General features: G+C 50.1%; 4 protein-coding genes and 1 non-coding gene across 5 annotated transcripts; 1 reads left to right on the top strand and 4 right to left on the bottom strand.

Moving 5' to 3' along the window:
* Positions 1–1,274: 1,274 nt before the first annotated feature.
* On the bottom strand, positions 1,275–3,034 carry DEU56DRAFT_95395 (uncharacterized protein). Its single transcript, XM_041359197.1, has 2 exons — positions 1,805–3,034; positions 1,275–1,750 (listed from the first exon to the last, which is right to left on the bottom strand). The coding sequence occupies exons 1-2, from the start codon at positions 2,834–2,836 to the stop codon at positions 1,304–1,306; spliced, it is 1,479 nt and encodes a 492-aa protein (XP_041202946.1). The 5' UTR covers positions 2,837–3,034; the 3' UTR covers positions 1,275–1,303.
* A 451-nt stretch (positions 3,035–3,485) lies between these two features.
* On the bottom strand, positions 3,486–5,661 carry DEU56DRAFT_95399 (uncharacterized protein). The gene is made up of 3 exons (XM_041359199.1): positions 5,426–5,661; positions 5,317–5,364; positions 3,486–5,265 (listed from the first exon to the last, which is right to left on the bottom strand). Exons 1-3 carry the CDS (start codon positions 5,551–5,553, stop codon positions 3,549–3,551), a joined length of 1,893 nt encoding a protein of 630 aa, XP_041202945.1. The 5' UTR covers positions 5,554–5,661; the 3' UTR covers positions 3,486–3,548.
* Positions 5,662–5,891: 230 nt separating this feature from the next.
* Positions 5,892–5,977, bottom strand: DEU56DRAFT_t107. The gene has a single exon. It is a non-coding gene; the product is annotated as a tRNA-Tyr (tRNA).
* Positions 5,978–6,028: 51 nt separating this feature from the next.
* On the top strand, positions 6,029–8,078 carry DEU56DRAFT_95343 (glycosyltransferase family 69 protein). Its single transcript, XM_041359187.1, has 4 exons — positions 6,029–6,359; positions 6,410–7,048; positions 7,109–7,801; positions 7,849–8,078. Exons 1-4 carry the CDS (start codon positions 6,070–6,072, stop codon positions 7,919–7,921), a joined length of 1,695 nt encoding a protein of 564 aa, XP_041202944.1. The 5' UTR covers positions 6,029–6,069; the 3' UTR covers positions 7,922–8,078.
* A 156-nt stretch (positions 8,079–8,234) lies between these two features.
* On the bottom strand, positions 8,235–11,461 carry DEU56DRAFT_760630 (uncharacterized protein; the record flags this gene model as incomplete). Its single annotated transcript, XM_041350441.1, has 11 exons — positions 8,235–8,620; positions 8,670–8,742; positions 8,794–9,618; positions 9,668–9,787; positions 9,838–10,046; positions 10,108–10,202; positions 10,255–10,828; positions 10,876–10,958; positions 11,010–11,170; positions 11,217–11,347; positions 11,404–11,461. 11 exons carry the CDS (start codon positions 11,459–11,461, stop codon positions 8,235–8,237), a joined length of 2,715 nt encoding a protein of 904 aa, XP_041202943.1.
* Positions 11,462–11,559: the final 98 nt, after the last annotated feature.

Raw genomic sequence — 11,559 nt, 5'->3', positions numbered from 1 at the left:
GAGAAGTAATTGAGGGTAAATACCTTTGCCATTCCTAGCCGTGGCCACGCCAAACCTCCCTTTTTCAGTGCCTTTTACATAGTCTTACGGTTCCTGCTTCACGCAAGACTGCCGTTTCCGTGCGCTCGCTTCTCTATTTAATTATGGACACAGAGCAAACTCAAAGTGACGATATGATATTCCAGCGAAGAAATCCATTCTCGTATTCTTGCAAATCCGGAAGATTGCCAGCCTCGTGAAGGACCACGGTGGTATTGTACAATAGCCGACAAGTATGGATTACGCTCGATTTCATGATTGTCGTGGCGCTGAACCTACTTCAGGAACAACCACTTTGGCAACATTGTGAATCATTACGCGAAGGCGTGATGTTGCCAAAATGGACCTGACCCCCATTCACTGTGCCTTCCTCGTGTTGAGTCTGGTTGAGTTAGGCACTCGATTGACCGCCAGCGACAATCCATCATATATCCGGCGACAGAGTTTTTCGGCTATAACCGCCAAACTCTTCGATCTGATACTGGCCAACGTGCATGGAGATCTCAAAACTCTTCGTCCGTATACTTCTGAGGAGAACGCGACATGGAGCACAGAAAGGGACCTGGAAGATGCCATTGACAGCAACTGCAGAACGGGCGGCCACTGGGTTCGTCAGCATCCTTGATCTTCGGCAGCCAAGCGCGGAAGAGATCAAGCAGCTGTACACATGCCCCGATGTCGATTATGTGCCTCGCACAAAGAAGCTTGACGTGAATAAGAAAAGGACAAACGGCTCACGCCACAGACTCCTCCCGGCATTTGACCTCGTCGATGTCATCGGAAAGCTCAGGAAACAGGCATTGGACGTACCGGAAAGTGGAAATATGCTTTGGAATGCTCTCATTGTCAACAGACGTGTAGTTGAGTGCCTCCCCATGTCACGGTGGCGCATAAGAATGCCCTCCTATGCTGCTGAACTTTGGAGCCGTGTTCTAACTGCGATGTTCATAGCTGAACATCTCCGCTTGACAGCTGGACTCCTTGAAATGCTCTATGTAGTCGCGGAGAAATGCTGCACATCTGTCCAACAGAATACGAGCTTCACCTTTAAATCCACAAGAACGCTTTCCAACTACTGTAACTCAATCGAGGCATGAGCGCCGCGGGGGCCCGTTCACGTGTGATATCTCTACAAGCTGCTGCATATTGTGTTACAATACAAGTACATACTCTACAGTACCCCGAGGGAAAGCCCTACTCATTTGAATGCGTTGATCCAGTCATTCGCCAAGATGTATCGTATGCGTCTTGCAACTACCCTACATTAACTTGAAGGCGTTATTATGACAGGATAGCCTGCATCGCTTTCTTCTTCAAAGAGTTCTTGAGAAACAGGATCGGCGCCAAAGACAAAGTCACCCCCAGACACTTCATCATCCGACGACTCAGAATTGTCGGGGCTCTGACCCAAATCGCTGTTTTCTTCTTTCGCTTCCGGGTCTTTTTTCAAGACCCACCAACATCCAATAGCAGGTCGTGCCGAGTCTCTCTCGCCAGCATCAGAAAGAGTCTTATCACCGCTGGAGCATATCCTCGTCCCAATCAATCCTGCCGTCAGCGCAGTTGGATATTCCTTTCCACCAATCTCCCGTTGGAGAGTAACATCGACCTGCGCGTACCCAGCAGGAATCTCGTCACTATCAAGGAAAGGATATGAAACGCCATCGAGAATCAATTCGCTATCTTCATAATCTCGACGTTGTTTATCCGGCTGTAAAAATATTGTCAGGGGAGACGTAACGAAAGAGAGGACATCTACACCCACCGTCCACTGGCCTTTCTCATCAAATACCATGAACGCCGTTATCCAACCAGACAGCCATGTTGGCCCGCTTCCTCCGCGCTCGTAATGCGCAACTTTGCCCCAAAAGTCCAAGTTCTCCTGACCGTTGGGATCATCGAAGGCTTTGACGAACCTCGACAGTACAGGGTGCAGGAGGTGGTACCAGGCATTGGTTTTTGGGCCGAATTCTTTGAGCTTCTCAATCCTATTGAGAATAAACTCCCAATCGCTCTTCTCTCCTTCCAAAGTGACGCGAGGGATCCCGCAACATAGCATGATACGAAAATCGAAGTATTCTTTCACAGTGGCCATCATCACCATCCCAGAGACGAGGACATCAAGAGGAGTGGTCGTCGAAAATGCCGGTATGATCCACTGTCGAAGCTCCGGATCGATGACATTCTCCTGTATCTTTTCATTCATGGTTGCGACTAGCGTGCGAACCACGAGATCCCAGTCCTCTTCTCCTCGCTTCTGATTCATCACCATGCACAATTCCTTCTTGCCCTCGTGGAGGACGAACAATGACCGCAAGTCTTCTGCGTTTCCATTGACAAAGCAACTGAATTGCGTCATGATCGCGAGCCAGACGTCATCCGGGCGAATGATTAATGCGCGATGTTTGTTGTAGCACTCCAGGATAGTGTGCACAAAGCCGTTCCTCTGAGGTTTTATATCCTCAATTGCAAAGGGCGTGCGCATGGAAGAATGAAGAATGTCCAGCGTATACGCATGCACGTCAGGACATGCCTTCTTCAAAAATTGCAAGGACGACATGGTCTGCATCTTTGGGAATGGCCGCGCATTGTGAGAGGCTGTCGAGAACGTGATTGACGAATTGCATGTCGTCTGGGATGAATCGGATGGAGTGTTCAGCGCCGTGTCCGATGAAGCCTGAGGATCAGATGATGCTGTGGATGCCGAGGTTTCAGTTGACTTGCAGCCACGAATATGCTGATATCCACGTAGGAAAGTGTGCCAGATGGAACGAAACATACTTTGGATGGACCCCATGTTTCTGAGGTGCCAGTTGGACTGCGAGGTTTGAAAGAGAACACCGCAGATGATGGCATTAAAACCAGTTGGAATGCAGATGTACGTACATGCAGCATGAGGCAGGGTCGTGGAGCACCGAGTTGGCTGTGCTTAGCCTGCAGGTGGAGAGTGGCGCAGCGCTAGGTGTAATGGGGTCAAGCTTCTCTGAGTTGTGGTAAGTATCTACTCTGTTATTGGACAGGTCGAAAAACAAGGTTGTGCATTTCTAGGTTTTCGTATTTGGAACGTGTTCGTCAGGCAGAGACTAGTCTGCCACAGTGATATCTGCCTGGTGTGTCAATGCAATCCGCATGGTCACGGCTCATATCATTTTGTGACACGGTGTAGACCTTTGTGCGGATGGCTGTGCACGTACATGCTATGCTCACTGAGGACACCTTCTCATCATATTATGGCGAGAGCTGCACAAGCTAATGATAGACAGGTGGTCTTCTCGAGCTGGGACTGCGCCATGCGACAGACGAGAGCTGAATTGACATTTGGAATAGTAGCAAAAACTGGGTCGGACCTGGAAGATACAAGGGAGAATGTTAAGGAAAGCTAGAACAGAGCAAATCAAAGCATGCATATGCATCAACTGGGGACATAACTATATCATAGCGTCGCAAAATGCGAATTTCAGAGTCAGAAAACCGGGAGCAGTAAACAGGTGGATGCGTTCGTATGGGTCCTACTGCACTACGATATTTGAGTACGCCGGTGATAATGCAGAAGCATCCATGATCAGCGCTGTTCCTCTATTCACGAGGTTGCCTGATACCGTTCGTTCGCAGCACAAAGTCAACAGGGATGTCTTCGTGCTAAGCTCCCATTGATCCGGCAGAACGAGCACGGAAGTGCACATTCCGATCTCCACGAATTCAACTATTTTGTCAATTCCGAAGTCTTTGGCGTGAATTTCCTCGTCCGTGAGGCCGAAAGCAGACATCTCGATGATGATCACCTTTGTCAGATGCGGTGGGATAGCTGTAATGGGGTCGCATGCAAACTCGGGGGCATCAAAGACGCTTGCTCCCTGCATCATCATAAGCCCATCATTCCCAAATGTCGTCCTTACGACGCTCCCGCCCTGCCAAACGTCTGGTTGGGCTTTCCAGACGCGAAGCCTCTCGTGTCGACAGTACATCTGCGTACCAACGCTCCTGTTATATTTGCAGTTCAGGATAGCGGGTTTGAGGGATAGTATTCCTGTAATAGGTGAGGAAGCGACCACGCGGGGGAGTGCAGAGTCGTTGTTCCTGCTATTATGGTTGGATCCCCAGTCGGCGCCGATGATATATGCGAGCACCTTGGGGCCAAGAGCTTCAAAGGCACGTAATCTGGCTTCTTCAAATCCAATGTCATACGTGACTTTGAAGTCGTCCAACTCCAATACTCCGAGGACAGAATATATCATGTCTTCTGAACATGTCGCGGTTCGATCTCCTAATGTTGCCAGAGATATCCTTGCAACCTCGGGTGCGTTCTGCTCTTCTAGTAATTTCCTCGCATTCTGCATGACCTTGTATTTCGCACTTCGTCCTATAGCTTTCCCACTCTGGCTCCAACTACCGCGAGTTTCTATCTCCATATGCAAGAATGCGCTGAGAGGGAGGTTACCACCAAATCCGTCCGACTCCTCTTCCATGTAGCAGGTGATCATGCGTCCCATCTTCTCTAGCACGTACATGCCGGAGACGTGCCGGTATCTGTCCAACGCGGGAGTTTTCAAGTCAATGACGTCTTCATGGTCAGAGTCTGCAACATGCGAAGCTGCTTTCTTCAAATCGTCCCTAGCGTCTCCGTGGAAGGCGTAGCAAAAGAGCACCTGCTTCGACAATATCTGCTCCTGCACCGTCCAAGCTCTCGTTTCCCAGATAGGAAAGTATAATTGGTTGCTGAAGACGGAAGATGCAATCTCAGCTCCGAGTGGGTATGCGTGGGTCTCGAATGCACTGCGGTATAAGTGTCCCATTTGAGGTACGAAAAATTCTTTCTCCCCCCGCTTGTCTTGATCAATGCAAACAATGTCCATCCAGAAAAACTTTTTTCCTCTAGTGAGTACGAGGAATGCGACGATGGTGAAAAAGAGATGTGCACGAGCAATGGATAGACTGTCTGTGTCGGTGGCGGGTGTAGAGGTGGAAAGGTTCCTTGAGCCACGACCGATCCGTTCTTCGTAGGTGCGACCCTCTGGCTTGCAGATGCACTCCCTCCACTTCTTCATGTCCTCTGACCAAGTGTAAGAAATGGCAATCACGTCCAGGTCGCGGATATCCTCGATCAGCACCAGGCGAATTGCTCCTGTGTACACGAATGCACGTGCGTCCACAACCCTCCAAGGGTATTTAGGTGGGGTTTTCACTTCATAAGGAACATCGCGGCGCGATTGGGGCAAATCTTGGACCCTACGCAACGCCTCAATCAGTTGGTCTATTCCAAATAACTTTGGAGTTTACATTGTAGTTTCCCTCGACGGTACCATTTGCGAAACTTCTTCAGAAATTCTGTTGGTGAGAAGGTGTTGGTTAACACCCTGGCTGCCAACACAATCAACAAATGACTTACGGACGGTTGTCACCCAACGAGCGTTCTGTTCTGCTTGAGGATGAAGGCAGAAAATTTCCTGATGATTTATCGTTGGGCTGGGTGAAGGAAGCCCACTGCTTGAAAGCCTCGATCCATGGATGGTTCATCTTGACATGAGCTCAGAGTCGTGGATTTCAGAACCTTATAGTGATCGAGTGCGCAGGCTGAGTTCCTTTGTAGCACATTGCGCTTGAAGTATGCCTTGAGGCTAGCCATTTATGTTCATAGCCTCGAGGACTTGGAGCTGTGGTGCGGATTCCGGTGTCAGGAATTAATAAATATGATTCGGGCTAGCACACCTCGACTTTGAACAACAAGATTCAATGCATCATGAGGTCCAGGGAGCCTGGGGGATCTTCCTCAGTGCATGTGTGAAGCTTTGGTGGCCGGCGCACCTTGAAGGCAAAAAGCAAAAAAAGAATTATAGTTTGCAAATCAAAAAGAATCCGACCTGCCTGGCTCGAACAGGCGACCTCAAGATGTCAATTATCCAATTACAGTCTCGCGCTCTTCCAACTGAGCTAAGGTCGGATGACTATTAACATCACTTTTCTTTACTTAACGAGCTGTACAGCGGCGATAGACGACGTGGTCCGAGTCTGAGACTCTGAATATTGGTCCCTATGATGGCCTTCATTCCGAGGCGTCACCTTCTGACGAAGGTCTTTATTGCTTTGGCTCTCATCCTGGGTATAAAACTTGTATTTAGCCCCAACTCTTCATCTTCGTTGGAGCCATCAGCCTTCCAATCCTACAACGTCTTTGAGCGCGTTACTGGTGTAGACAAGATTCTAAATGTCCGAAAGCACAAATTCCTACAAGCGAGGACGGGGAGAGACGTCAGGAAGGACATTCTTGACGATGTCATAGCTAATGGGGTCACTGACTATTGGAATCGGTTTCAAGCACCATTGTGAGTTGTTCTCCGAGTCTCCATGATATCTGATACGATGTCCTACCAAGAATATTAGGAACGGACACCGCTCACGCAGATCTTCAGAACGTTCTGACTGCTGTCGAGAGCTTGCTATCTCTTAATGGCTGGGTGGCCGCGTATTGTCCGACACTAGCCCGCCCGTTTGGACAAAACAAGAACGTCGACGAAGACGCCTATGATGACCTCGCTAATGACGACCGCCTCTATTTCATAGCAATGGCAATTCACTCAGCCGATCATTTCCTAGTTGATCAACTGGCTGTCATCGTCCAACTTGCTAAACGCCTCGGCACTTCAAATGTCTTCGTGTCCATGCTGGACTATGACTCTACGGATTCTACGTCCACTCTCACCGACCTCTGTGAAGCCGTCCTGACCCTGTTGGGTGTCTCCTTCCGAATTCGACGCGTGCCTGGGATGACAGAAGACGCAACTGCAGCCTATTACCCCTTAGAGGAAGCATACATGCGCAATCTCGTATTAGAGCCTCTTCTTGAGCTCTACCAGAAGCGCGAAGTTGAATTTCATAGGGTCATTTGGCTGAAGGGATTCACATGTCCAAATGACATCCTTGAGACATTGCGTGTCAGCGATGCGAATGAGGCTGCCATGGTGTGTGGGATGGACTGGGCAGAATCCAATGGGCAGTTCATATTCTCAGACAGGTCGGTTTTCCATCTGCTTTCTGTAATAATTTGAGCGACATCGTCTAACGCCTTTTTGAGGTGGCGGACGCGAGACATACACGGCGACCAGTTCAGACAATCCACATCCTCAGCGAAACCAGACGCAGTTCCTCCTCGAGATGAGAGCGGCGCCGCCCGATACATTCAACACCTTCCCTTCCAAGTCTTCTGCTGCGAAGCTGGTACCCACATCGTCGATCCAGCTCAGTCCTACTACAAAGGACTCAAGTACCGCTGCGGCACTGACTTCCACAACGCTTCCTCCTCATCAGACAGCGTACCCACACGCGCGCCCGATGCGGCATGTCTGGACAGCAGCCAGGCCTGGTTCTGCAGAGACCTGTGGATCGGCAGAGCGCTGAATGACTTCCAAGAGGACGAGGTCGTACCCACGCATGAAGTCCAGCAGCTCTCCCGCAGGCAAGTCCCTGCTGAGGAACCGGATGCAGACGTGAATGCTGGCTCTGATTATGACGCCATGCCGGACTCAGATGTCCCTATTGATGATGTACTCCCTGCAGGGCCTTTGTCTGTGCCTAATTCTGCATACACTCCCGCGCGTATCCTGGTAAACCCCCGCTGTGTAACGACATATGCTGGTGTCAGTCATACCCAGCTTGCGCTCGATCTTTTCGGCACTGGGGATGATGACGAAGCTCAAGTCAATGCTACAAAATATGTATTAGAGGACTGGGATGGCGCTCCAGAGAGCTTCGTGTGTCAGGAACAAAGGTAAAAACACCGTCCGTTTATTTGTCACTGTTCTGACACTGGTGCAGGCAAACCGGAGGCAGGAAGGCAGCGAAAACGCAGCGCTTGCTTGGATTCGCTATTCATGACGAATTGCGATAGAGCCAATCAACTGCGCGATTTGTATATATACAAGGACTCCGTTCGGTCGTTCGTTTGCAAGCATAACGTGTCTCCGCGCTCTCATTCTTGATAACGCTGTGTATAATTGACCGTGACACGGCGGCGACTTGCCGCCGTTCGTCGCATATTGTTCAAACAAATTGCGCATCAACATAGCATGACGTGGTGGGCGTCATAAACACCGAGCCGCTGATTATTCGTGCTTATATATTGTAGATGTATCTACCAGCTTTGTTCTCTTGTATGGGCAATCTAGATGATATCGCCACACTAACAGCATGAGTCGCGAGGACTATTTCGTTCTTCTTTTCTTGCCGAAGCCCTTGAAAGTAACACCATCGTCAGAATCGTCATCAGCAACCACACGTCTGCGTTTACTGGCACGAGCACGGGCAGCAGGCGTAGAAGGCACCGGAGGTTGTTCGTTGGAGGACTCAAGGCCTGCATCGTCTTTGGCATCGTCATCATCAGAGTTTAAGAACAACTTCTTTGTGTCCTTTGTACGCGCTGGCTTGCGAACGGGCTGTTTGACAGATTCAAGGGTTTGTGACTGTGTGCCCTCCTCGTCAGAGTCGATAGCCAACGCACGACGCTTGCCTTTGCTTCGCTGAGTCCCATTGTCAGTCACCTGCGAGTCCTTGGTGTAGTCTTTGGCTGTAGTGGTGTCTTTCCAGTAGCCTGCAGGACAGTGAGCTCGCCCCTTCGAAGGAGCAAGTGAAGCACCCACCTGCACCCATACCGTAGTCATTTTCCTCTTCAACCACAAGTTCGATCGGTGCACGAGAAAATCCATCGATTTTCTACCCTGTGTCAACAACGTCCTCCATGGCACCAATAAACTTGACACTCACCTTCTTAAATTTCTTGAAATTCGGTCGGTTCCCGAAAGCAGCGTCACGAGTGTCATTCGTAACCGCCTCGCGGCGGCTGTTTGAATTCCTGAACACATCCAGATCCATAACGACCATAAAGTTTCCTCTGATGTTCGGGAGGTCAAAGTCCCCCATATCTGTCCACATCTGTACCTGCTCTTCGCGCTGCAAATCCGGTTTCGATATCCGCAGCTTATTGAACTCGCGATCAAATTCATCCTCGGTCTTCTTCCCGCGCTTCGTCGAAGCAACGGCAGTGAGGAAAGCCTCGTCCTTGTCGACCTTGTGCTTGCCGCTGTCAGTGGCTTTCTTGGACTTTGCTGTCGCCCGAGGTTGTTCTGACGGCTGACGAGATGGAGGTGCCTTTGATCTTGCCCTAGTTTGGGTGGCTGGTATCTGGGATGACGGTCCTGTATCCTCCTCTACGGGGAGTGGTACCTCAAATGCGACGGACCTGGCGCGCTGTGAGGGCCCGCTCAAGCTCTCTTCTTCCTCTGCTACAACCGGTAATCGCTTTGGCGGTGCGAAGCCAGGGGTCTGCCCTGTTTGTGTAACGCTCTCATTTTGGGTGCCCACCGCATTGTCGTAGGCTGCTTCAAAAGTCTGCGAGCCCTCGACGACCATCTTGTCTGGGTCACTTGCCTCGAATAAAGCCTTGAACTTCTTGTGCGGGGGTTCTTCCTCAACTGCATCGTCGACATCAATGGTCACAACAGGCATCTCGATCTCGGGAGGCGGAGCTCCCGGCATTCCAGGCAATCCTAATCGGCGCTTCAAACGCGGGCGACTGCCAGACGGTGGTTTCTAAATAATCTATTTAGGATTACGTCGACGAAGAACAGGCCAGACGTACAGGCGCTTGCGTAGATTCAGGAATGGCTTTGTCAACATCTGACTCGAGCTTGCCGAAATTCATCACAGATCCCTCGTTTGTCTCAACTGGCAGTATAAGAGGTAATCGCCGCACCAGAGGCTGTGGTTTTTCAGTGTAGCCCCTACCTACAATGCAGACATGGTACGTACCTTTCGCTTCGGCTGTGTCGGCGGAGGCTCAGGAACGGCGGGAGGTGAAGGCGAGCGCATAACAGAATCCTGTCTTCCGCTTCCGGGGGAGACCGCGCGTTGGCTTTTATCTGTGAAAATTTTCTTGTCTGAGCCTTCTGGGAAAGATGGCTCGTCGGGGTGTGTATTGGGAACAAAAGAAGGCAAAGGAGAAGAGTCGCTTGGCGATTCTGCATGAATCGAGATGACCTTAGTATGATAGAAAATCGAAGAAGTTTATAATGAAATAACCTTGTGAACTGCTTCCGGAGGATGCGATGCGAGACGCATCGACGTGAACGACAGCCTCAAGAACTGTCTCCAGTCGAACGACATGTGCGCTCAGGCTATGAAGCAAATTCATCAACCACGCAGTTTCGGGTGTTTCATGACACCTACCTTTCAGCATCTGCAACCATTTCTTTCCATTTCTCATCTTCAACAGCCCTCTGTATTACACTATCCTTCGCCAGTACGACAAGCCCCTTCCCTGCACCTCTCAGTTCTTCGACTTTCCTCTTTCCCTTAGCAATCACCTGCCTCCACTTTGCGAGCCCCGCCTTCAGATTGAATCCTTCATATTCCGCGCCACCCCTTACGACCAGGTCCCTCAGTTCTGCATCAACTTCCCCGTCCTCTGCAGGAAGAATGAAGCGGAAGCTCCTCAGTAAGTTCAACCTTTCTTCATTGGGCTCCCAATGCTTGAAGCTCTTGAGCGCAGGAGGGAGGGCGGGTCCAAATGCGGGACGGTACTTGCTCTCAAGGGGCGGGACAAAAGACTTTTCGAGGGCTGTCAAACCGAAAGAATCGTTCTCTGTGGGAGTACTGCCAAGCTGCACAAGTTCTTGCAACCACTCTGGTTTGGTAAGTTGAGCAGCGCAGAGCAAAGAGGTCATAGCTGGGGTTGTCACTTCATACTTTGGTGTGATGTGATGTGTGAGAAGCTCGTGCGCTGAAGCATGCGTGCTAATACCTGTGGGTGGTGTCAGCAAGCCAACTTGAAATGGGGGCGGCACGAACCGATTGAAGCGCAGTCTTCAGAAGAAAACAAGGGCATGCCTCTTATTGGAGGGACAAAACATGCTATTCGTTGCCATCGTACTCTAGACACTGTGTTAGAGTCTGTGAGAACCGGAGAATGAGGAGTCGCCTACACCAGCACGATGCCAACAACGACAGTAATGTGGTCTCCATCTTCAAGAGTAGTAGAGGCTGACGGATTGCAGACCACGTCGTCCCCTCTCTGTCGCTTAATCATGAGGCTCTTGCCCTTGTTATTGACTATTTCAAGTGCGGGAACGTATGATGGATCGACCTAGAGAACTGGTGAGCTGGTCTTCGCATCGAAACTTGGTTCGTACCATGTTATCTGGCGTGTATGGGCCCACTTTGAATTCGCAAGCATCCCGAGAAATCTTTTTGCTATTCACTACCAGCGGTTGTTCTTTACGACCGAGCCCATAATTTTTGCCAGGCTTAAGTAGCTTTGTCTCTTTAGATTAAGAATTAGTGTCAAGGAGAAGGAAAGAATGGTAGTAAGAGACGGACTGGTTGTTGTCGTATCCCCCTGTTCAACACTATCAAATGGACCGGTGATGAGCCACATAGTAGTCTGATAAGGTCGAACGATAGTTAAGTATTATTGTTATAAGAATAATGAGATGGTGCTGGCAGGAACGAGCCACAGGAGCTGGTCGCTGTCCA

This window comes from Suillus clintonianus (genome assembly GCF_016758775.1).
Source record: "Suillus clintonianus strain FC179 chromosome Unknown DEU56scaffold_124, whole genome shotgun sequence".
NCBI classification, from domain to species: domain Eukaryota; kingdom Fungi; phylum Basidiomycota; class Agaricomycetes; order Boletales; family Suillaceae; genus Suillus; species Suillus clintonianus.
The sequence above is the reverse complement of the archived record's forward strand: the minus strand, read 5'-3'. Positions and strand labels throughout refer to the sequence as shown.